The sequence below is a fragment of the Falco peregrinus genome, chromosome 8, assembly GCF_023634155.1.
Source record: "Falco peregrinus isolate bFalPer1 chromosome 8, bFalPer1.pri, whole genome shotgun sequence".
NCBI lineage: Eukaryota > Metazoa > Chordata > Aves > Falconiformes > Falconidae > Falco > Falco peregrinus.
This window is the reverse complement of record NC_073728.1, coordinates 2,777,376-2,802,410: the sequence shown is the minus strand read 5'-3', so window position 1 is coordinate 2,802,410 and position 25,035 is coordinate 2,777,376. Positions and strand designations below refer to the sequence as shown.

General features: G+C 41.1%; 2 protein-coding genes across 5 annotated transcripts in view; one reads left to right on the top strand and one right to left on the bottom strand.

Moving 5' to 3' along the window:
- SLC39A10 (solute carrier family 39 member 10) overlaps nucleotides 1-21,448 on the top strand; it is a 53,566-nt gene extending 32,118 nt beyond the window's left edge. For 2 of the 4 annotated variants that reach the window (XM_027792300.2, XM_055812963.1), the window contains exons 3-10: nucleotides 558-759; nucleotides 6,418-6,587; nucleotides 7,702-7,920; nucleotides 9,307-9,427; nucleotides 11,293-11,661; nucleotides 13,464-13,544; nucleotides 15,367-15,557; nucleotides 18,212-21,448. In XM_027792300.2, coding sequence (XP_027648101.1) covers nucleotides 558-759; nucleotides 6,418-6,587; nucleotides 7,702-7,920; nucleotides 9,307-9,427; nucleotides 11,293-11,661; nucleotides 13,464-13,544; nucleotides 15,367-15,557; nucleotides 18,212-18,370 — 1,512 coding nt within the window. In that variant the 3' untranslated portion in view covers nucleotides 18,371-21,448. The remainder of the gene's footprint in view (nucleotides 1-557; nucleotides 760-6,417; nucleotides 6,588-7,701; nucleotides 7,921-9,306; nucleotides 9,428-11,292; nucleotides 11,662-13,463; nucleotides 13,545-15,366; nucleotides 15,558-18,211) is intronic. The other 2 variants (XM_055812964.1, XM_055812965.1) reach the window with 2 other exon arrangements.
- Nucleotides 21,449-21,584: 136 nt separating this feature from the next.
- DNAH7 (dynein axonemal heavy chain 7) overlaps nucleotides 21,585-25,035 on the bottom strand; it is a 111,743-nt gene continuing 108,292 nt past the window's right edge. The window contains 4 exon segments of the mRNA XM_055812961.1: nucleotides 21,585-21,739; nucleotides 21,741-21,875; nucleotides 22,271-22,374; nucleotides 23,708-23,885. Of these exon segments, the coding sequence (XP_055668936.1) occupies nucleotides 21,668-21,739; nucleotides 21,741-21,875; nucleotides 22,271-22,374; nucleotides 23,708-23,885 (489 nt within the window). The 3' untranslated portion in view covers nucleotides 21,585-21,667.

Below are 25,035 nucleotides of genomic sequence, written 5' to 3'. Positions count from 1 at the left end.
ATTTCTCCCTTCAGCATCTGTTGTTTCTGCCAGGACCATAGATAGACTTCCCCTTCCGCCCTATAGTTACCTGCAGAAGCAGGACAGTTTGGTACCATGGCTTTTAGCTAGAAGTCAGGATAGGAAAGGATGGAGTGAGTGCCGAGTTTGAGGTTTTCAGTGAATTAAAACGTGAAGCTGCAAGCACAGAAGGTTGGCTGGTAAAGAAGTGTTAGAAAACCTATTTTGGCTGTGTGTTCTTCCGCTCCTTTCCTGTTGCTCTTTCTTCATTGCTTGTATTCTGTGATGGTAAAGAATATATAAACTAATTTTCATTGACATTTATCAAAAATTATATAGGCGTTTGGAGACTTGAGTTTGCTGGGCAGATACTTTTACTGTCTCTTCCCCCTCATAAACCACCTGGATCAGTTTAGACGTGTTTTAGTACTGGTGGGATGTTGTGGGCCAGATTTTCTCTTTTGTGTTCTTAAATTGTATGCTAAATTTTCCATAACTGTAGTTTTTAATGAAATAGTTGCTTTCGTATTTAATTTGTTTGTACAATTTGCTTGCAGTGTTTAAACGTTACCCAGCTGCTAAGGCACTATGGCCTGGAAACCAGCTCTCCAATCTCTCCTGAATTGTTTATATACATGTGCCCTGCGTTGCTGTACCAGATTGAGAGGCGGCTTTGTATTGTACATTATGATGAGCTTGAAGATTTTATGAAAAGTAAAAATGCGTCAATGGAAAATAAAGATAAAACAGGTGCATCAGGTAGGTGTGCAACATCTAAAGCCTTCAAAATTATTTTGCATTGTAAATATTAACTTCAAAGTTTGAAATGTCATACAACTTAGCATTGACTAGAGTAAATGAATAGTTGAAGTGTCGTGTGTTAGAAGAAATTTGAGACAGCATGCTACTTCAAGTCAGGAGACAGAGTATCCTGTTTGCAGCTATAATAGCTTCTCCTGCGTAACCATGGCTCAGGGAGCCATACCTTTCTTTCTTGTACCTTTTAATCCTTTTCCATTATTTTCACTTTTTATTTCATGTTTGCTTATTTTTATTTCTTTTTTTTTTTTTTTGGTGTTCTGTCATTGAGGCCTAATGTCCTGGCATTGGGCCGGTGGTCCAGGCATGTTGGCCTGGTTTATTCCCACATACCTGAGGAGGTTGGACTCTCTTGCAGGGACAGAACCTTTGGAGCTAGAAGGACCTCTAAGGAGCAAGTCCCACCTGCAGTCTGGATTATTTCCATCATTTAAAATATGTCTTTCTCTTGGTATGACTGAGGCAGTCCACGTGTTTATCTCAAAGGTGCAAAGTTGCAGTGTTACTTTGGCACAGATTTTCTTAATAAATTTTACCTGGATGTATTCATTCAGGAATAGAGAACAGCACTGTCATCATGGCTCATTCACTGGAAAACAAGATTTCAGGTGCTACCATTTTTGTATTGTAGCAGTGATGCAAATTTGTAGATATAACATCCAGAGTGTTTTCTGAACTTAGGAAATAAGGAGACTTAAGCAAGATACAAGAGCACTTAAATTGCTGTTTCTCACAACACTTCTCTTTTCTGATTTCCAGTGTCAGTTATTCTATACTACTCCTCTCTTAAGCATACAAGAAGTATTCAATCAAAATCCTCTGTTGGCAGTTTTAATTTTTTGTGTGTGTGCCTAGAGTAAAAATCAGTAGAGATTTTTTTTTTTCTTCTTACCATAGTTCTAAGCTAAAATATTTTTACTCTTGTTAAAGCAGTTACTTTAAGGGCAGCATCCATTGTTGTGATTTCATGATGAGTATACTTTTAAAATATATGGTTACTACTGCTATCTGTCTTAAATTATAATGGAACTGTTGACAGATGTTTAGCTGTGGTGAAATATTAAAAATCTAAAAAATATTGGGTACAGTGTCCATGTTTTAAAAATATTGCTAATTGTGACTATTGATTAGGACATAGGTTCTTAATTAGCATCATTAGATATAGTTTTAAGTGACTAGACTACATTCTCATAGATGTTGATGACTGTTGGAATAAACATATTGCTGGTAATTTTTCTTAACAATGCTGGAGTCATTAAAATAATTAACTTGTTACACGTAAGTCTCCTATAGTGACACAGCTGCTATCTTGTTAACTGTTAAAAGGTATCTGTAAATGGAATATATCGTGTGTTTTATATGGCAGCAGTTTGTTTTGTGGGGTAGTCTCATTGTACTAAGAGCTGACCCCTGCCTTATTACCAAGAGGATTTGCCAACTTCTGCCAATTAAAATGTTGAAACCATGTACAAAACCGCCATGTCGCACATGCTTTGAACCAGTTTAATTAGAAGTTTCTACAGATGAGTGATTCTTTTTAAAAGAATTTTCTTTTCTTGTAATGAGTAAGGGAGCTGATGAATAACTCAGCTTGAAGACCTTCAACATTTTAAGAGAGTTAATTTGCAAAAGTAGTGAAGCTTATTGTGAGCATTTAACATGTTTCACAGCATCTAATACCTTGAATATAAGTAAAGTATTTGCCAGTTAATTGTAAAAAAATTGGGTTTTAACTTACTGATTTGGCTCTGAAAACAAACAGTAACCTCTAAACTGGATCAGCTTGATGAGGTGATGGTAGCAGTTTCCTGGATACTGTTGTATTGACTGCAGTGGGACTTCAGTTGATGTAATAATCATTTTCCCTTCTTAAGTAAGGAAGTAAATCACAAAATAAGAAATCATAACTGGTATGTGGGGATTGTGGGAGGTGTAGGACAATTGTCAGTCATAGAGTAACTTAACCTGCAGGTTGTAGGATTTTACTAAAATGAGAATGTCTGCTTATCCAGGCAAATGTAAACATTTTTAGATAGAAATATTTGCCAAATCAGGAGGATGCAGACATTTTTAAACACTGGCTTTCTGGGTTTTCTTTGGTTTTAATTAAAGCTTTCAACTTTCAACAGAACTTACAGACTAGTGCCGCTTCTATTCATCAATACTAACCTGTAAGGTTTCTGTGAGTTCTGACAGTGCAGTTCTCTAAAGCGATGTAATTTAATTAACCGATGACTAAAAACGTGCGAAGCTGTGTTGGGTTTTCTTTCTATAACATCCTCTAATAGAGGATTTTCAAGGGCTTATACACACAGCTGAGCTTTCACAATGTGCCTGTTGGAAGGGGTGGCATCGTTACCGTTGAGGGCTCCCAAACAACTTACCTTGAGAAGAAAGGCACCCCCCCTACTAGGAGTCAAGCTAACAGAAATGGTACAAGTACAACAGCAAGCGATTTTCTTTAAACATGGAGATCAGTTAGAGCTGTTGATCAAAAGTGTTTCAGATCAGATTTGTCTTGTAAATCTGCCTGTGCAGATGCCAGAGTTCCCTGGAGCTTCCCGCGCCCGACCCCAGGAAGGCTTTGCTTTGGTGGAGCCTTTCTGTTAGCCTGCGCTCCCGTTACAGCCCGCAGTGCCCGAGCCGCCCGCAGCCTGCCAGGTGCCTGCTGCAGCAGCTCTCTTTTGTTTGCCACCCACTGTCTGAACAGAGGTCCCTTACTGAAGAAATTGTTTGGTCACCTCCCTCTTGGTTTTTCCACAGAAATATTTTATAAGCCAGTGCATAATAACTTCACCTCATTGACCAGGCTTTATACAGTATCCCTAGGAGCGTTACACACCAGGATCTTGAATAATTTAAGAGCTCTTGCAGTGTTCATACTATTTGCATATGAGTTCCACTTCCATAATATTTTAGTGTTTTGAACACTGCAGTTCAATGAAGTCCTTCAATAAAATTCTCTGTCAGAATTTTGTCATACCTCTTCCTCAGCAGTCCTTTTGGTAAGAGTGTTCGTACATATATGTAATTGTGGGGTCTTGCACAGCTTTTGTATATAGTAAGTGTTTTGTCATTGACTTGACAGCAACCTTTTGCTGATAATTTGGGTTCCATGGCGTTTTTTAAGAGTTTAAACAGAGGCAGAAGCTGGCAACCAAGATCTGAGAGATGCACAGACTCCGTACGCTAGGTCTCATGTACCTCATCTTAATCATGGTGCCACGTTTAGATGCTGTATCATTCCTAAGAGTATGTAAGCCCTTCAGAGAGGCGTTTGCCAAATCTATGCTAGGATATATGAAACCTAAGCTAGTTTGAATAATCTCTATTTGTCTCCATGTAAGGCTGTTGCTCATCTAACCTGGCATTTAATGTCATGATGTCTGTGTCCAGGTTGGAGATCCAGTGTCCTGCCAGATGACTGTGTAATTTTTATTTGGGCTACTTGTGCATGCATGCACGATACAGTATTGAATTACAAGTCCATGTATGGTGTTTCTTTCAGCAGAGCCTGTAAATCCAGCGTCTGTGATTGAAGCGCGCTGGGGATGAACCCAGGCTACGTAGTAGTGGTAGTTTGGTCGGCAGGGTCCTGCTCCCACTCTAGACCTGCTTTTATATTCTCATTTTCCAGTCTCTGTTCTTTTAGTTCCCATCTGATGGCAGCCTTTGCCTTTTTTACCAGCTTTCCCTTTTCCCCTTGATGTCAGTATGCATTTCGGTGCATGCCGCATGCTTTCTAAAGCTTTTTCCCATCAGGTTTTCCTGGTGGATATGCTCTTGGACCCTTTGCATTTGAATTGGATGGTTTCCATTTCTGCACTGTCGTGGAACGACAGCTACAGACTGTGTAAGGGTGAATGTCCCAAAATAAAATTTTAACTGGCAGATATTGTAAGTTTTGGTGCTGAGCCGCCAGGCCTGCAGCAGCCGCAGGTCCACTGGCAGTCTTGTCACATCTGATTTGTAGCATTTTTGGTACAGACAGAATTCACGGGACATTTGACTGCTAAATTACAAGATTCATGGAGCAGCTACAACATCCTCACTCCTCCTGTCTCCTCTCCTTCCCCCCCATTTCCCAGGACATTTTCCCCCCTGCATCAAAGGCGAGTGGACCCTCATAGATGTAAAGAGAAATCAGATTATGCACTGAAGCATGGAGATGCTAATGATTTTAAATCAGGAATTGTTAATTTTAATGGAAGTTGCCAAACTGTGTAGACATTTTTGATTAAAAATGAAGCAAGGAAAAAGCCTGGGAAAAACCTGAAGTGTTTAGGCTAAAACTTTAAAACAGGGGTCCTCAAACCTTTAACCAGGGGGCCGGCGCGGATGCAGTGGCAGGCAGTCATCTGCGGCTGCTTGGTTTCCCCCCCCCAACCCCCGGCGGGGGGCGGGTTTCTGTAAATACGGGCGGGCGGATTGAGGACCCTGGGGGGCCGTATCGGGCCCATGGGCCGTAGTTTGAGGACCCCTGCTTTAAAATAAAGGGGATGGGGGCAGCAGGGGGAGTTCAGATTGAGGAAATGATGTTCATGAAAGTTCTCGGCCCAAACAGTTAATGTTTGTAAAATAGAAGCACCAACTAACTATTCCTGTCTTTGGGACTGTGAACCTTTTGAACTGTATTGTTGGAATTATCAGTTTTTACTTATTGGTCTTTGACTTCTGTGATGGGAAGAAACAAGGGAAGTGATAGAGAAGTAGAGATAGAGGGGAAGAAAACGCAACAGTTTTTAATTCGTAGCCTTACTGGTGACTTGGAAAAGCAGAAGAAAAAATATTTTTATTAGGTGAGATGCTGACTGGAAGCGCCATGTTGTTTTGCTCGTAAGATCTGTTTCTTGTGTAATTTCTTCTTTTCCGTATCATACAGGGATTTGCACATCTTCCCTTATTAACAGGATTATCTTGAGTGTACCATATCCCATTATCACTTTTTCATCTAATGACAACAGTAGAAGTTCTCAGAAAAAAGAGATACTGCTTTTTGTTGGTAGCAAGTTGCTTTCAGCTCTTCAAGCTCTTATTATAGCACTTGACTTTCAAAATTTCTCTGTCAAAGGTTGTCTTACTTCTCGTGAATAAAAATGTGTTTCAAAGCGCCAGGTGAAAAGAATGATGCCTAACCGAGCATGTTGCTTCTAACAAAGGAGGGGCAATACTGATTTCAGGAAATTTTGCATCAGAATTGTGTAAAAACCAAATGTTAAATATTAACTTAGTGCTTGCAGAGCCCTAGTTAAGTACCAGAGATGTTTTTGTTCCAACATGGAATCTTTTGCTTTTTGTGTTTCATCAAGGGCTACAGAGCTAAGCCTGGAACTCAGAGTCAGGAAGAATTGCTGGCTTTAGCTGATTGCCTTCTGATGTCCTTCACTATATTCCACTGTACTCTGGACCAGCCTCTGTGTTTTTTGTTGTGGACTTCAGTACTGCTTTCCTATTTTTCAGCACTTTTGAATGAACAATGACACAACTTGAGTTAAAGGAAGGTCACCTTCTTAAGAGATAGCTGAAAGTCATTTATCAGTCTTAAAAGTTTTACAAGTATTGTTCTGATAACCTTTCTGTGTTCATTTCTTCCCACAGCCTGGTTTTGTGGTATCATCTCTATCACCGTCATTAGCCTGCTTTCCTTGCTAGGTGTGATCTTGATTCCCATCATTAACCAATGGTGCTTCAAATTTCTTCTAACTTTCTTGGTAGCTCTGGCTGTAGGAACAATGAGTGGAGATGCACTACTCCATCTGTTGCCACATGTAAGTACAGTCTCTTTACCTTTTATTCTTAACTGTAATTTCATGGAGTATAGAATTTTCAAAGAACTGTTTGACAAGTATCAACAAATAAATGTTCAGTGATGCAGAGGTATCTTGACTTGAATATGAGGGGCATCCCGAAACAGAGTCTTGAGACTTTCTGTTAACTAAAAGAAAGGAAATGTGTGTTTCTGAAAGGAAAAGGAAAAAAGAAGTTGCGTATTCATAGTTTAACGTCTGCCACAGTATTTTAAAACACCTAATGAGACCAACAAGAGTATTTTAAAGTTAGCAGTATTATTGTCCTGTGTCCACTGGTACTTGTGTCCGTACCACTTAGAACTAGGTCAGAAGGCTTAACCTTTGTGGTTACTAGCTTTTGGGGAGAAAGTAACCTCTAACTTACTGAATCGAGATACTATCCAAGTTCCTAGGAAGGTAAGCAGTTTTTAATTTGTGATGGTGTACCATAATTTTTAGAAGGGGAAATGTTTCCTAAAATTTTGTTAACCTTGATTCTTTCATCAAACAGACTGATGTTTACAGGTTTTCTTTGTGTAAATTTTAATACAAATCTTTGTTCATGCTGTTTTGGTTTTTTGAATATTTCAGATCAGAATTGAGGTTGTAATTGACTGTAATAGTTTTAAAAAATCATGAGTTTTAAAAAAAACATGAGGTTTGGTTGCTAACGGGAGTATAGGATGGTAATTCCTTGTGACGTTTCTGAGTGTTAGTCTCATTATCTTCAGCATTATGACAGAAAAAAGCTGAAGCTAGATTATCTCACACACACACACACCCCGCCAAAATTTCCCAGAAGAATGTTTTTTTATTTGTTAAGGTAATGAATAGTCTTAATGAAAAATATCTACGGTAAATTGTGTTTGTAGTAAACAAACAAACAAACAAACAGAAGAAAACCCCTAAAAAACCCCACCACAAACCAAACTACAAGACCAAACAAATCCCCCCCCAAATGAACCCACAACCCAACTTTTCAAGTCTTTCTACGCTGCATTCCTGGCAGGGGTACCTGTTGTTTCTTCTGAGCTTGGAGCCATTTCAGTCTCCTGATTGCACCATGCTGTGTTGTTATTTTCTCACCCAATAGTCCCATGGAGGCCACAACCACAGTCACCACCATGGCCAAGGTCATGTTCATGAACATAAGCGTTCTCATCGACATGCCCACGGACACGGAGCACGGGCTGAAGGCTTTCTAGAAGAGAATGATCCAGTGCTGAAAGGTCTTGTGGCACTCGGAGGCATTTATGTTTTGTTCATCATTGAGCACTGTATAAGAATGTACAAGCATTACAATAAACAAAAGGTACGCACTAAAACTGCATGCTATTTTAAAATGTGTCCCTGAAGTTACCTTCTGAGCGCTGAGGGGTTGGCTGTGGGAAGAGGCATCATTCTGTGACTGTGAGCAGTGCCGCTGCTCTGCGTTCTGTTTGGTTTTTGAGGAAACCCTTTTCTAGAAGGGCTTGCCTCTCTTAACAAGGTCATTTGGTAAGTCAGAGTAGAGATCTGACAGGGGAGGGAGCAGCTTTTTGGCCAGCTGTATTTGGAGGTATCTTGGTAAAAGAGATTACAGCTCTTTCTCTAAAGCACCATGATTTTTTTCAAAAGCGTGAAAGGCTGTATGTAAGAAAGAACTGGTAATAGAGCCAGACAATTGTCAGACAATTTTCAAGAAATTTAACTGTACTGTTAGTTAATGATGTCAGTGCAACAGAGGTATTCAGGTTTTCCACAGGAGAAAATACTAAAATTTGCAGACCTCCTGCTTTCTGTAAATTGCCAGTCAAATGTAAACTCGTCTCCCTGAAAACGGTTGGATTTTGAGGGCTGGGAGCATGCTGTATTCATGGTGGTGGCATAAAAGGAGAGCGAGTGCCTCGGGAGAGGGGGCACGGGATAGAAATTCAAGCTGCCGAAGAGACATATGCTTTCAACAGTCAATATAAATCCACTCTTAACTGTTGCCTCCGTCATTTGACTTTGAGGAGAAAATGATGTTGGTGAAAGCTAAAGCGGCTTCTCCCCAAATGAGGGTGGAAAACACTAAAGTTCTCTGTTTCCGCATCAGACTTGCAGCCTCAGCTGGGCAGGCAGCAGCAGATTTTCGGTGTTGGGGGAGGCATTTCTTAGACCTTTTGATAAAGAGATAAAAGCTGTCACACTGGCCATATCTTCTTTGAGATTGATTAAGTAATTAAATCCCTTAGGCTGCTTTCGCAGATCTGCGATCTCTGTTGTACAGGCTGCAGACAGGAAAGTGGCGTGCTTTTCTCTAAAGGAAAATACAAGGAAGTCATAGGAGTATAAAAAAAAAATTAAAAGTAGAACAAAATAGAGGAGCCGTTCTTGCTGCATGCTTGCTTTCTTGACCAAAATAAGCAAATACAGTAACTGCACAGATGTGTTTCTGGCTGTTGGCGCAATCCATGTCATAATGTGCTGCCACTGGAGCGAAGCAGCGCCGGGGTGAGAGCGAGGGCCTGTGGTAGGTGGCGACCAGTTTCCACTGGGATAGGCATCCTTGGTGAACCTTAAAAAGCTTAATATTCTGTAGTCACATGCTTCTGTTAGATGTATTAAGAGAGAGCAACTTAGTCTACTTTGAAGAGGTTTTTGGACGGTATTTCAGTGTCTTTTATTTCCATCGGTGTCCCCTCACAAACCAGATGTTACCTGTTTGCTGTTGCAGAGTAAGCAGAAATGGTGCAAGAAAAAGCAGACTGAAGAGTCACCAATTGGAAGGAAACTTTCTGATCACAAATTAAATAACAGACCAGATGCTGACTGGCTTCAGCTCAAACCCCTTGCAGGTAGGCATTTATTTTCGGAATTTTCTCTGATTATGAGATTCAAAGTAATGGCATGTTACCTATGGCATGTAGCGTGTAACCTCTTGTACAGTTTTGCTGCTATTATGCAAATCATTGTTAATAAGACTTAATAGGCTTTCCCTATTAAAACTTTTTTTTTTTATTTTGTTTTCCTTAGATCTGAGCGCACTCAGAACACTTCCTAATATGCCATAGAAATGGTTCTCAGACTTCTGAAGCAGTCAGGTTTTGGGTGGCTTGGTTCTTTGGTTGCTTTTTTTTTTTTTATTTCTTTGGGTTTTGGGGTGTTTTTTCGTTAAGCTGTGGCTGACTAGCTCAGCCCTGGCAAAGCTTAGATCAAAACTGAACACACACTACCTGAAATTCCAGCCTCTGGCCAGTTATGAGAAGGCTAAACAAAATTAAATTTCTTTCCATAAATGTAACCAAGAGTCCTGAATATTCCTCAGATATCCAAAATGACTTGCATGTATGTTCCTCCGTGACAGTCCGAGTGCGCACGCAGTGCGTACCTGAGGGAACGCCACATCACCCTTCTCAAGGGGGCGAGGGGAGGGGAGGCCCTTTGCTTCATAAAATTCCCTCTCTGTTGCCTGCATGGCTGCTGAACTAATCTGTTGATGAAGAATCCGTAGGCATAAACAAATGCAATTTTGTTAATTGGGATGGTTTGTAGAAGGGAGAGTTAGGGCTGTAGCCTTCTCCACTCAAACAACTGAAAATGGGATTTGGGGCAGTGGCACAGAAGGCGGGAAGGCTTCCAGCGGTGAGGGTGGTGGCACATCTCTTTGAAATGGCTTCCTCTTTTAACGGGCAATCGGGAATTTTGCTGCTGCTAACATGGAGCCCGCCCCGGTGCTCTAACACGGCCCCCCTGAAAGGGCACTCTGCCGGGCAGTACAGGAACCCAGTGCTGGATTTGAATGTTGACCTGCAGTGCCACTGCCGCTGACCTGAATGGCCGTTCCGTTTCTTTTTAAACAGCTTCCAAGAGGTGTTTAAGAGCTTGTTTACCTAGACCTCTTTGCTGCTTCGGTACTCTGTGCCTGGGTTTTAATTCCACTTACTGTTTGCTTGGTTTTGACTCTGGAATGTATTTGTTGAATTACTGTGAGCTAATAACTTCATTGGCCAGAACCGGGTATTTTTCTGCCACTGATTTTGCTTCCTGGAGTGTAGATTGCCAGTTTCATTTATTTATTAATACTTCAGTAATATTAGTGGACTTGCGTGTCTTCTGCACTGTTTTCACTTTGTGTTTCTTTGTCAAAATGGCTTGGACTGCTAGCAGGGCAGTGAGCTCACTGTGACACACGTGTCCGACACAAAGCTGCACACAATGCAGAAACTATTTGAAGATCAGTTGTATCGGTGGCAGACCCTGGTACGCCTCAGGGAAGGTGACGCTGTGACCCGTATGGGCGTGCATCGAGAGCAGCCAGTTAAGGTTCCCCGAGCCACTGTGGTTCCACCTGCAGCACATAAGACATTTTTATCATTCTGGCAACTGTCCTTTTCAATGTTGAACCATAAATTTTGTCAGTAGCGAAAATACAGATGCAAGCCAAGGTCGGGCTACGACTGACGTTGTGTGCTGTGGATACAGTGCCGTTGCCTTGTAGTAGAGACTTCTATATGCTGGACGTGCAAATTAATGAAAAAATGGGGCAGTGAGAGAGTTATTTCTTTGGCTGAACATTGACAGCAAGTTTACTAGATTGGGATGTGTTAAAATACTCTTTCTGCTTTTGCAAAGCAGTTAAATTCTCAGCTGCATGATGCGGTGGTGGCTGGTGATGCAGTAAGGATTAATGCAGTGTCTCTCTCAACCGGCTTCGATGCAGGAGCAGATGACTCTGTTTTATCTGAAGATCGACTCAATGAAACTGAACTGACTGATTTAGACGGACAGCTGGAATCCCCTCCCAAAAACTTCTTGTCTGTCGAAGAGGACAACAATATGCACCATTCTCACAACGACGTTTCACGTGCTGCTCAAGAGCGTGACCTTCACGATTCAGAGTACGACAGCCATGGCGAAGATAAAATGATAGCTAGAAAACACAGTCACCACTGGCATCACAAACATTCCCATCATTCCCATGGCCACTGTCATTCTGGAAAAGACCTGAAAGATACTGGCATAGCTAATATTGCTTGGATGGTAATTATGGGAGATGGCATTCACAACTTTAGTGATGGCTTAGCAATCGGTAAGCAAAAGCACTGAGTGTTTCTCAACACTTTCTTCTTACCTTTAGTAACTTCGGTAATATTTTACTTGGCAGTGATCACGGGTAAGGCTTCCAGCTACCTCCTGTGGTTACTGGCATGGTTTACTCTCCTTGGGAGCACAAATGAAAAGGCCATCGGTCGTAGTAGTCTTCCCCTTGTTAATAGGCTGTGACTGTGGCCACCGAGGTTACTGTATGGGTAGCAGTGCCAGCAGCAATCTGCCAGCTCACGAGAGGTGCAGGCAAACCTCCGTATGAGCCACGGAGCCTGTGCAATGCACGTCTGCTCTCTGGGTCCTAGTATTTGCCTTTGAGTAACGACAAAGTGCCTTTCAGTCTTAGTTATAATACTACTACTATTTCTGTTATTATTTATGCATAGAGTTATAAGGTATTTGTAAATAATAAATGTACTATGAGTCAGGTTACCGAAATAATAAGAGTACTACTTAGGACAATTTAATTTTTGGTTGAGCAAAGTATTGTTTCGGCTTATGGTCAGTATAGATTTATTTCTAGCCAAATGTAGAAGAAATTGAAGTACCAAACAGATTTCATTAGATTTATTAAATCACCTTTGGTTCACATAGCCCTCTAAATGTGATTCGAACTGTAAAAGATGTGAATTTGAATATATGCCATAAGCCGTCCAAGTGATGGTGAGAGTGCTGAAGTGTACCCTTCTAATTTCTTACTGAAGTAGCTCCTAGGAGTGGAGCACACAGGGTTCTGAACTACTAGCAGAAGGAACGTACCCATTCTGAAGGATGGGGGATAAGCTACTTACGTAGGGTCTAGAGTTAACAGTGCAATCTACTACAGTTTCTCCACTTTCTGCGGACAATTTCTAAAGAAACTAAACTCCATAAAAATTAACATTGTGCTTCATTTTCACATTAAACAGGTAAGACATTTAGACAGTGGCTTCTAAGGCCAAAAAGGATCACTGCGCCATCTGTTGAGAGCTTCACTGTATTGACACTCCATTTCTAAATATTCCTGTGTCAAGCCCAAACAGCTGATTCTTTGGGAAAATGTAGGTTTTAGAAAAGCATGTTCGTCTTTTTAATATATCACCTTATGAGGAATCCAGAGGAAAGTTAAATTTCCTCTCTGTCTTCAGATTGTGTCTTCTCTTTCTGCTTTATTTTGCCTGTTCTGACTGCTCACTGTAGGCTCTTCTTGTGCCTCTCTCTGCTACAGTACAGAAACTTAATACCAGTTTTCTCATCTCAGAATTATTTAAGGTATGATCTTAAAGTTGATAAAATTAAATTAGCTTACGGAAAAGTTACTGAAAGAGGTTTATGCCGATGTTTTTCTCCTCGTTATTTTCCAAGTCTGGCTTATTAATGTTGCTGATATGCGCTCTCCAAATAAGCATAAAGGAAATAGAGAGGTTACGGGTTAGACAGTAGTTTGGAATTCCAGCCTGGAAAGGAGAGAGCTAGGCTGTTGCTCATGTGCATTCTTAACTGTCCTGATGTACTTGAGAGTTCGTAAAAGTAGTGCTGTTTATTAGTTTGTTGCCTTTTATGTCTTTGTTTTGCTCAGTTGTGTTCTCCTCTCCCAGGATTTGTTTTTCAGGTAAACTAAGAAATAAAGTATGCAGTAGTAATGCACATCCGAGATATTTCCAGTATTTTCAGTTTATACACAGACAGGACACAGATGTAATGAAAAGTGTTAGAGTGTGCATTCTAACAGAAGGCTGTCATCTCTGGAAAGTCTGTTGATAATAGTAAAATATCATTCAAATTTTCTTTTTTCCTTTCCTCTAGGAGCAGCTTTTAGTGCTGGACTGACAGGAGGAATTAGTACATCTATAGCAGTATTTTGTCATGAGCTTCCCCATGAATTAGGTAACTAATTCTATAATCTCAATGTGTTCAGTGTCTTCATCTGTACAAAATATTTATCTGAAAGCTGCTGTGGTACTCATCCTGATAAGCACAATGCAATGCAGATGCTGCAAGGGTGGCCAGAACTTCAGAAAGTAACAGCAGTATTGCCTCGGACTACATAATGAGAACATTAATACAGGATTATATTGGCCGGTACCTAGTTACAGCAGTTCTGTGAAGCTTTTTGAATATGGTTTTAAAAAAGTTTTTAGGAGCATACAGTTTACATTTTGGTGTTATACCTCTGCATTTTACAGAGGGTGTTTCACATGAGACTGTGTGGCATTTCCTTAAACAGAGTCAAGTCATTAAGTAAACACGAGCTTCCCTAAGTAAAATTCTTCATGGAGGTCTTCGGAAGATGCTTTATGCCAGTCGTTGCCGAGTCCCGCAGGTGTGGATGACAATTTAGGGTACAGCCCGTAGGCGTTGTTGCCAGTGCCAGTGATCCTTGCCCCCACACTGCACCACCTCTTCTTGGGGTTGGCTAACCGTGATGAAACCTCTTGTTTTCCTGGGAGCCGTAAGGCACACGGCATGAGGTGTTAGTGCACCCTGGGACTTACAAAAGAGCACCTGGAGGGAGGAGCTGTGTCTTCTTTGCCAGTAACATGAAACTGTGCTAGCTGGAACTGTGTATGTACTCACAGCTCGCTTAGCTGACGAGCTGCTAGTTCTGATGGAGCAAAAGTAAGGTAAAACAGGTAAAAAAAAAGCCTTGGAGATGATGAGCGAAAGCATTTTATATAGGCAGATACTAAGTATAAGGTAAGTCCTGGGCACCAATGGGACGTAGTACAGCAGAGGTTCGTGGTTTGCCAAGGGTGCTGTACACTCACTAGGTAAGAGGAGCTGTGCAGTACAGAAAGGATTGCAGTATACATTGGCGTGCTTATAACTTGCTAGGTTAACATGAGTAGATTAACCTTGTGTAAGGGAATAGTTCGCTGTCCATATTTTTAATGTTGATTCTAGGTTTTGATTCTAGATTGAGCAATCAATTTCTAGCATATTGGACATGGGAATACTGTATTAATTGCCCTCAGGACTGCAGCTCATTTTCTGCTCCTCATGTTTACAAGAGTTCAGTCTGAAGGGAGTAAAACTATCTGGGCTGATGACAAGATGAAAATTTAGATCTTTATAGAACGTCTGCCTCTATCAGGACCTTCAGCAGAGCTGTCCTGAATTAAAAATAGAACAGGTTAACCTGGCATGTCTTAAACCAGAGACCTGACTCGGCATGGACATGAAGTCATTCTTTCTGAATGTAACTCTTCCTTGCCTAGTGCTCTGTTTCTCAAATTCATTGTCACCTTCCGTGGGGACTGATGCACGCTGTCCTCCTTTTGAATTTGCAGAACGAGGCGTATATAGCTAAGAGGAATTTTCACAGGTGTTGACTGAAACTAAGCCTCTGTGTTTATGTGCCATGAAGAGCTTCTGTGAAGTCTGTAGGCACAGATGGATTCTGTGGGAGGACCAGATCTAGACTCCTCCACTGACCTTTAACCATTGATCGCTGTTACCTTTCTGACTACCAGCACAGTGAATACGCACCTTTAAATCACACTTTAATCAAGAGATTGCCACACATAAGTGCAGTTCCTACAAGAGTTGTCATAGCCTGTTGCCCAGTCTTCCTTTGAGCCCCCGTAGCAGCATTTTTACTTTGGCAGTGCCTTGGATTGGTGTCACAGTAAATGCGCGCTCATTTCTCTGCCTACTCTTCTGAGAAGCGTCGATACTAAACCCCCCCTGTGTTCTGTCCTCATTTTAGGTGACTTTGCTGTGCTTCTTAAAGCCGGTATGACAGTAAAGCAAGCTATTGTGTACAACCTCCTGTCTGCCATGATGGCTTACATAGGGATGCTGATTGGCACAGCGGTGGGACAGTACGCTAATAACATCACCTTGTGGATCTTTGCAGTCACTGCAGGCATGTTCCTCTACGTGGCACTGGTTGACATGGTAAGGTGGTTAGATTCTCTGTCACTTTTGCATTCCACACATACACCCAAGGACCCGAAATGGCACCTACGACAGAACTGGTTTTGTTACAGCACATAAAATATCTGTAGACAGTAGGTGGCTGTTTCTGTTCTATGGCTTCTTAAAATGTTGCAGATGCTTTGAAAGATGTAGTGAAGTCTTATAGTCACTTGCCTGTTTAGGTTTCTGCTGCCGAAGTCTGCCAGTGACTTCTGTTAAAATACAGAAACTACAGGGGCGATGGGAAAGACGCTCACACTTCCCACTAATAAGCTAATAAAAATAGTAACTTCTCACTACAAAAATAGGATGATTCCCTGGTTTTGTGGATGGGCCATCAGATGCTGGAGTTCAATCAAGTACTTAAATTGTTCTCTAAAATTTAACCTTCATGTATTTGATTCTGGAAAGGTTAGTCTGAACCCTTAGCATGAGCAGCCAGTCATCCATAGCTCTTGCGGTGATTAGCTTTTTAAAAAGTTACCTGGTAGATAACTGCTGCTGCTTCAAGAACACAAAGGTACACTGTATTTAGTGTGTGTGCGCCGCAGATGCAGGTCTTTCAGGCAGTAAAGCACTTTAGCACATGCTACCAGTCCAAACTCAGTCCTGATTTTTCGCCTAAGCAGCTTCAGAGCTGCATTTAAATAAGCCGGTTTTCTCACTTCTTGTCTTTCCCAAGCCCAGCGATAATGAGATCAGTTTTCTTTTTTGGGGTATTTTGTAATGCTCAGCTCACTTCCCTGGGTTTTTAAGGACAGATCCGGTAGCCAGTTAGATAGAAACTGCAGCCCAGCTAAAGCTTTAATTCACAAGGGTTCAGACAGCTTCTTGTGGGGTGGCTCCCTGGACTGCCGTCGCCTCGTTCGCAAACTGCTTTTCCCTAGTACAGACACCCAAGGCAGAGGCCAGCTTCCTCCCAGCTGTTACTTTGCTCCTCAGACAGACTAAGAAGCCACCTACCTATTACCAGTAGATTGCTACCTGGATCGCCTGGTGCGGCTACACACTGCTTGTAGAAAAATACTGAACTGGAACTGGAGTTCTGGCTTTGAGGGATGCTCCAGCAGAGAGACCGTGGTGGGGAGTGTGCCCATGGTACTGGTTACGGTTAAATAACCTTTTTTTCTATCTCGAAGGGGTCTTTTACACGCTGTTCAGTGCCACACATGACAGCTGTCACTAGCCGTAGCTAAGCCTTCCACCTCTGCTCGTCACAGCACTGTGCTCTTCCTACGTTTTGAAACAGATGACAGAATATTCTTCGATTATTCTTAAGAGCATCTTAGCAATGTTATGTCTCTGTAGAAGCTGATTACAAAACTTGAATTAGGTGCAGATCTTCCATTCAGAAAACATGGAGGTGAGAACTGCAATGCTAGCACAACTCTCCGACCAGGTTTTGTATTACTTGGTGAATACAACTTTTGGTTTCTGGTTTATTAAAAAAGAAAACAATTTTGCAGCAAATCTTGCCTGCCAACATGAGAGCTATAGCAATCTTCAGTGAAGTCTGTGATTAGTTCATTTATTCTTAACGACTCAACAGTACTTTGTAGTTTGGTGTAGTGCTTGCTGTTAAACTGTCTGGCCTACTCTATAGGTGATAAACATTTTTCACACCAGTATATTTTTCATATATAAAATACTCAGTGGGTCAGCTTGAGTTGTGAGCTTTACGAACCTTTCTGAAATACAGCAATACAAGACCAGATGGGTAATGTATTTGGGGTTTTTAGCAGCTCTGCTGCACGGATGATTTGTCATTGTTGTGCCGTATTCAGGTCCTGGGAATAACCAGAACTATTCTAGCCTATCTAACAAGGAGCAGTAAATAGAGTTTACTCTACATGAAGTTTCCATTTTTGTTCTGTATTGTTTTCCTGTACCAAGTGTGTCTTGAAGGAATTCCTTTCTTTGTAAAACATTTTAAGTTACTTCTCTTCTGCATGGGTGGCTTCGTAAGACAGTTCATAAGATCTATTTTTTACAATTTTAAAGTCTGCTGTTATTTATTTGTTACTTTCATCAGTACTTTTGGACTTCTTTTCAAAGATGAGGAATATAAGGAATATTCAGAGCTTTCAGAATTTTTTTATAGCTTCACATAGATTTTTGCTTGAATTACTTGTAGGAATTATTCCCATATTTAAGAGGGACATGTATGTGAATATGTGTAAGCATGTAACGTGACAAATGACTGGCTAAGTTAATCAGCAGTTATTGTAAAGGGTAGATCTATACCAATGTAATTACTGTAGAAATAGCAAATTCTTTTTTATGTTTATTTGAGCATGACAATTTTAATTGGGTAAAAGACCCCGAAAGAGCAAAGACTGACAGACCGGTCTTTATCCTGGGGAACTTAAAAGTTCAAGCAGATATGTGATCTGGTAAAAGCTTAAGGGGTGGGGGGGGAGTCCAAAGGAAAGGCATCTCCAGGGTTTTTTGTAAATACATGACGTGCTCGTGTTTTGTCAGATGTTTTTGTGGTGAGGCAGAGTTTAAGCTGTCTCGGTGTATTGTTTTTATAACTGAATCCTGGAGTATTTATTCTTGATGATATATCATCCTGTAAACTTGTCTGTGTGTAAATGGAACAGAGATGACTTTAATCTGTTTTTTCCTTTTAGCTTCCAGAAATGCTTCATGGAGATGGCGATAATGAAGAGCACGGTTATTGCCCTGTGGGGCAGTTCATTCTTCAGAATCTAGGCCTGCTGCTTGGATTTGCCATCATGCTGGTGATTGCCCTCTATGAAGATAAAATTGTGCTTGACATCCAGTTTTGACCTAATTCTGGTAATCACTGTGGTTACAATAATGTTACTGTATGGCTTTGAGTCTGCACTGTTTCACTGTACGCACATTGCTCAGAGGAAAAGCGGTGGCTTGCACTACTTACACAAGTACAGTATATTCATTTCTGTGTAGATTAACTTCTGCTTTTTTTCTAATTCAAATCAGATGAAATATTGCCCAGTGCATCTTGTGAACTCAAGTGATCGACCATTAGGAGATGCTAAATGCGAGAAATAAATGCCAAGTTCAGTGTACTGTACAGGAAGCACTGCTTGCTTAAGAAAGAAGAAAATACAGTGAATGGTGTACTCCTCTGGGAAAATACCATTTCATTAGCACATCTGAAACGTTACAGCTGAAATTCATACCTCTGCAAGGAACCCGAGTAAGCCTTTAGTGCCACATAAGTCTTAAGTAGCGTATATATGTATCTCTCTATGTATGTGTAGAGATACATATATACACGCACAGATATGCATGCATATATATACGCGTGTGTTTGCGTAGAGATATACATTCATTCTGTGCTGATTCTTCTGCATAGTGGTGACTTGAAGTATTAAATCTTGGAACAGCACACAATTGGAAACCACTGTGCTGGTTTAAATTTTAGAAAAGAAACCCCCAAACCTTAAACACTGTTAAAATTCTTAGAATATGCATTAAGCTGCACTCCAGCGTTATAAACTTCGTGTGTAAGAAGGCAGGCTGTTGAATCTACTCTGCAAAGTGCTATGTTCTGTCGAGGATCAGTTTGACGATGTTTTTCCTGACTAAGATTTATTTGATGTTTGTTCCTTGATATTAGTAGGAAAATGCAAAATGCAGTAGAATTAGTGTTAGCTTGGGGAAGTCCCTGATGTTGGAGTTATTGAGCTATTTCTGGTTCTTTTTTACAGATGCTAAACATGTATTGTGTGCCACTTGCAGCATAAACTACTGAAGAATTGTGGCTGTGAATTTGTGCAAACTCTTTTACAGAGAATCCGTATGGGAATTTCTCCATTTTTTAAACTATTATTTTTGGACTGTTGTCTCCTCTTCATGTTAAAACAATCCAAAGTGCGAGATGCTAGTTAGTTACAGAACCGGGGCACCAAGGTTAAATTATGCTCTGTGTATGTAGTACTGGTAGGTTATTTACAATACTGTAATTTCAGCTCAAAATCTGTTTCTACAATGCCTCGATAGCGGATGTTGTAGCACCAGCCGTTTCTGGCAGTACAGAGAGTATGTAAGATTTCTACTTCCAGCATAAAGGAGTTCATTTCTATGATATTTTTTTACAATTATGGTATTTAAATTAGGTTATTAAAAAGCAGATGTGATAGATCCGTGGTATGTGTAATTTGGAAGGATAGACTGAAAATCTGGGCCTTAACTCGCTGGGATCAGCTGTCCTAGATGGCATTGTGCTGATACGCTTATATTGCCAGACAGGAGTTAGCTCTTTTTGTACCCCATCTCCTTAAAAAAACTGTGGGTTTGTGAGGAGTGCAAGTTGATTCTGCAGTACCAGTCCTAAGCATGGTAGTAGCCTTTTTTAAAACATACAGGTCGTCTTCTTTTACGCGTATGCCAGGTAAAAGCTGTATTTTGACTACGTGCCGCAAGTTTTGTTTCGGTCCGCTTGGTGCCAGTGTAGCTGCTAAACCCACCGATCCTAACGCCTTTACTGAGAGCCAGTCGGTATCTTCATTCCATTTCAAGTTCATGTGTCTCCTGTGGCCCTTATTTTGAAGCCGCATTAGTCAACGTCGTTTTTACCGAGAGCAGCTCGTGATTTTTAAAGCTGTCGGTTGGTCCTTGCCAGTATTTCTGCCTGACGCAGTGCCAAGACGCAGTATTAAGGGGCCATCTCAAGGAGGGGCGCGGCTTCTTCAGTGAAGGAGCCAAAAGCCCAGCGTTCAGGCTGCAGCCGTTCCGCGCCCGGAACTCAGGTTTTCTTTTTGCTTCTTTAAACACGTCTGCTGTTGGACCTTAATTAGCAAACATGCCGTTGTTAGCTTCAGATTACTGAATTGCTGCAGTCTAAAGATCCCGGGTGCCATTTGTTTCAGAGTGCCCGTGTGAGGTCACTGAGCACCATTTTCAAAGAGACTTAACTGACTGGATACCTTCTGAGGATCTACGTTTAAACAACCTATGTTTCCTGTAAATTAAACTGACCCTTATCTCTCCTTTTCCTGTTCATTCTGTCGAGTATAAGGGGGTCTTTATGTGGTTGAACTGGTATTTTGTCAAACCATTTTTTAAAGTTTATTTCTTTAAATCCTTTTACAAATGAAGATTTCTATATTTCAGGTAGTCTATTTACTTTCGTATTAGTTGGACTAGGGTTATAGCTTAATACACTGCCTCTGTAGGAAGATAGTTAACTTCCTTCCAAGACCATCTTCAGACAAGGGAAAAAAGTGGTCCTTGAAGGTAGGTACTGTATTTTTCATTAAATATGGGTTGTTTCCTTTTATTTTCTAGTATTTATTACAAGTTACGAAGAGCAGTGTAAGAGCTGTGACTTCTGTATGTTTCCACCAGTATTGAATTCCAAATGATTCTAACGTACACTTCTGAGTCATGTTACAGACAATCTGAATTCCACTACATTTCTACTTGGCTTCAACATTCCATTCTGCTTGAATCCAGAGTCTCATTTAACTTGTATTTGTTGGAGGGCATAAATGTTACTTGTATATTACAATGCTGTCACTGTGTGACATCCCATATGAATTTTGATGTAGATCACATTGCACTCAATCCGCTGTGATTATGCTTAGAAAATAATGTAGTTGCTAGATGCAGTGTGATTATTTTTTTTTAAAACTTTTTTTTTTCTTTCCCCTCCCTATTAACAATTGAGTCTATGGTTTAAAATGTGATTATGGTCCTATAAGATAACTTGCTGAGCTATCAGTCTTTTTGTTATAACTAAATCATTTTTTTAAAATTTTATAAAGCTGGAAATGATCAAATGCTGTTTTGTTCATTGTCAACAGTGTTGTGTTCATTTTATGTATGTTCCTTATAAATAAGGAGCCTCCAGAAAATAAAATTATTCAAGGAGCAGATTATTTTTGTTGGCTTTTATAAGGTTTTATTGCGCACCTTTGTATTTTAGTATTCTATTTCAAATCTCATGAAAGGCACGAATGAAACATCGTAAGCAAACCCATTTTGACTTCTCTTTTTATGTGGCATTCCAGGACTGACATGCATCCCTTACAAGTGATCTGGAGAATGCCCCGACCTCCATGAACTGTGGTTATGAGTTTATGTGTTTATTGTGTTTATGAGTTAAGCTGGCACAGTACCGCCACACCCCGCCTGATCCAGTGTTCTTGCGGTTTGTCTGAAGGGAGGGGTCACTGCGGTGACGAAGTTGGTGGAATGGCCTGTAGTTGACAGGATCCCTCTTCTCTCGCTGGTTTTGTACACGGGGGCCAGGTAACTTGGTCGCTGTGGAATGTCTGCTCTCTTACATGGCTTTAGCCATATCTGCAGTAAAGAATAAAATAATACTTTCCATTTCAGGTAAAAAAAAAAAAAAAAAAGGAAACGGTTTTGGCTTGGCCAAAGTATTCTGACATTGTTGGGTTTTTGGTTGGTTTGTTTTTTAAGCCCTGGAAACTTGTTTCTTGTTTCCTCTTTCTTAGCAGATTGTCTCCCTCTCCCAAAACATGCAACACCAAACTTCCTGTCACTGTCATTAACAGGGTCTCAGCTCCTCTCAGACACTTTATTTCTATTTCAAAGCAAAACATTTCTATTAAATTATCTTCTTTTTTAATAATTATCCTGTTACTTCCTTCAAGACTTAGAACTGAGTAGTAATTCTACAGTATTTGTGGGCATATACCACTATAAAATGTCACCAAACAAAAGATACTGACCACAGGTACTGTATCATAGAGGATTTTTGGATGAGATTCTCCTAGCTTCTTAGTTTGCCTGTTCCAGCGTGCTCCATCCAGGAACAGTCCGTGAACGTAGACCCCTGAATCAGTTGGAAAGATACCGCGTTATGCAAAAACCGGAAACGTCCTCCAGCCAAGAGCAGCAGCTAGCGCAGCACACGTGGCTGTCGGCTCAGAGTGCGCGGGACTTTTTGTCAGTCTTGTGTGTTCTAAGTGATGATAAAATAACTTCAAGACAATCTTGTCCTTTATTACAATCTACTATGATTACAATTCTGTAAAGTTTTATAAAGTCATAATGTCTAGTGATACCCTAAGGTAGCCAGCCTTTTCTGAATGTTGAGTGACAGAGCTTAAAAATTATCCACAGTGCGGGACACTGTTTCTACAGTTGTCATTATTACAGTCTTCTGTATGTACTAACCTCTGTCAGCTTTAATGCTTCCAAACCTGGAAGATTTGACCGTACAAACGGTCTTTCACTAGTTAGTCTTCACGCTGTTTCATTGCTTATGTTTCAAATTGCTTAAACCTTTCTAAAGTGGTTCACTAAAGCAGTAAAGAAAAAAGAGTATTTAAATGTTTCAAAAACGTCACTGTCTTTACTTTGATCTCATAATGACATGATAGAATGACAGCTGTCATTCCATCAGCTCTCCAGAAGCAAAAAAACCCTCTGTAGACTGAAAACTGTAACTCCTAAAACAAAAAATAAAGATGCCCAACAGAAAATGCCTCAAAACTTGACTGGACGTGCGTCTCCCAGGCAACTGCCAAGGCCGCCTCCTTCCACAACTTCCAGTCAAACCGCTCCTCAGGAAAGAGTACGAGGAACCGTTCCACCTGCCCGCCCTTCTGAGGAAGGGTAAGCTAACAAACGCATCTGCAACCGGAACCTAAGGGAAGTAATATATAATAAAGTGGTTTGATAAAAAATCCCCACTGGGAGCGCTCCTCTGTTACACATTGTGATCATATCCGCAAGATATTTTCCTAGGGACAGTAATAGTATACCCGCCTTCTCTACTTAACTGTTTGGTTTTCCTTGGCTTAGGAAATCGGGCATCTTCAGCCATACCTGCTAACGGAGTCAAATAAAGGGGAGAGGGGAAAAGGGCAGGCTAGGTATCGCCGCAAAAGCCTGATCTGGTGTAGGCAGCTGGTGTTCCGTTGAACTCGCGTGCTACTCCTGTTGTATTTGCCTGCTGCTCCCAGGTGAGCTGAGCTCAGCAGTTCTTAAGGACTCTCAGCTGTCTTTGCCTCTTCACTTCTGGGGCATCTCATGGGAGCAGTGCATTGTGTGTGTTTTCTAGCCGAATTCATTAACTTAATTGCATAACTCTGAGCCTGCAAATTAATGCTATCCCTGAACGCATCAGCAAAGGCAGGTAATTTTGTCATGTATTTACTTACCATCTTCAGGAGCAATTTCATATTCCTTATCTTCCAGCACTTCATAGTCAAATTCCAGTAGGTCTATCGGAATGCTGTATTTTCTGGCATAGTTCTGCTGGGCACCTGTTAAGAACGCTTGAGGGAAGAAGAGTCCCGAGATCCAGAAGACTGGTGGAGTTCCATTTTCATACCACAGCTTCAGCAGCAAAAGAGAGAGGAGGAGAAAAGAAAAGAAAAACGCTTGGTTTTGTTTAGTTGATTTTGGGTTTTGTTTTAGTACTTAGGAAAGCAAGTATCTTCTAAATTAACAGCAGAAGTAATTTCTGCCTTTGTGAATCTGAAAGCAGAGGGACTCTGGCTGCTGCCGTCTCTTTAAAGTGTCACTAGCTTCTGTGAGAATCCTTGCCTGGAGATCCTTAGCTTGTATGAAGGACTTTGTCTGAGGATGTCTGTTAAAACACGCATCACCCTTGTCAGCTCATCAAACCCCCTTCCCTCCCTCGTTAGTGAGGGCCCAGCGCCCACCTTTATTCTCTGCGCAAACGACAGTTGGTTGCAGGCTGTTTGCTCGTTGGAAGGAGCGTATTTCCCTTCCAGGGCCAAGTCGCCTGTTGTGCGTCCAGCACAGTGAAGGGGAGGAGGCTATGCGGCCTGAGTAAACTTCTGTTGATGCTGGGGTGTGTGCAAGGGGGGTTTGGGGTTGGTTTGGGGATATTATTTTTTTTGTTGTTCTGTTCATAGCTTTACACTGTGGAGGCCTCCATATAAATACGATTTCTAAAATGACAGAATTAATTGGATTTGGTCATAATATATGTGAGGTGTGTTGCAATGGCGAACATTTACTGCATGCAAGGACCTTTTTCTGATTGTTGCAAACATCAGTTTTGAATAACGTCTGAAAAAATTTTGCTACAATTATCTGTTGTTACACTGAATTACAGTGAAGACAACTAAAGTAGCTGTCTCTACTAGTAAGCAGTTTTCCTCCCAAGAAATCAAAAAAATAATCCTCCTAGCTAGTGGCAGTTTCCCATTTGTACGAGCTTAATTTCTGCCCTGGATCCTGTTCAAGAAACGGGGCTTTTGTTCTTTACACCGACCGCTGGCAGGCTCGCTGCGGCTGCGAGTGGGACTTCCCGAGCTGTGCCTGTTGGGTGACGCGTGTCCAGAAATACAAAATAGAAGCTGAAATACAGAGAATGTCACGCAGAGTGGCTGTCCTGACAGACCTGAAACCAGATGCTGCTTTTGCTTTTTTTGTTTATTTTTGTTCCTAGAGCTTTTGGCTATCCTGGGACCTGTTCTTACAACAGGCATGGAGTAGGCAACCTGCCATGAGATTG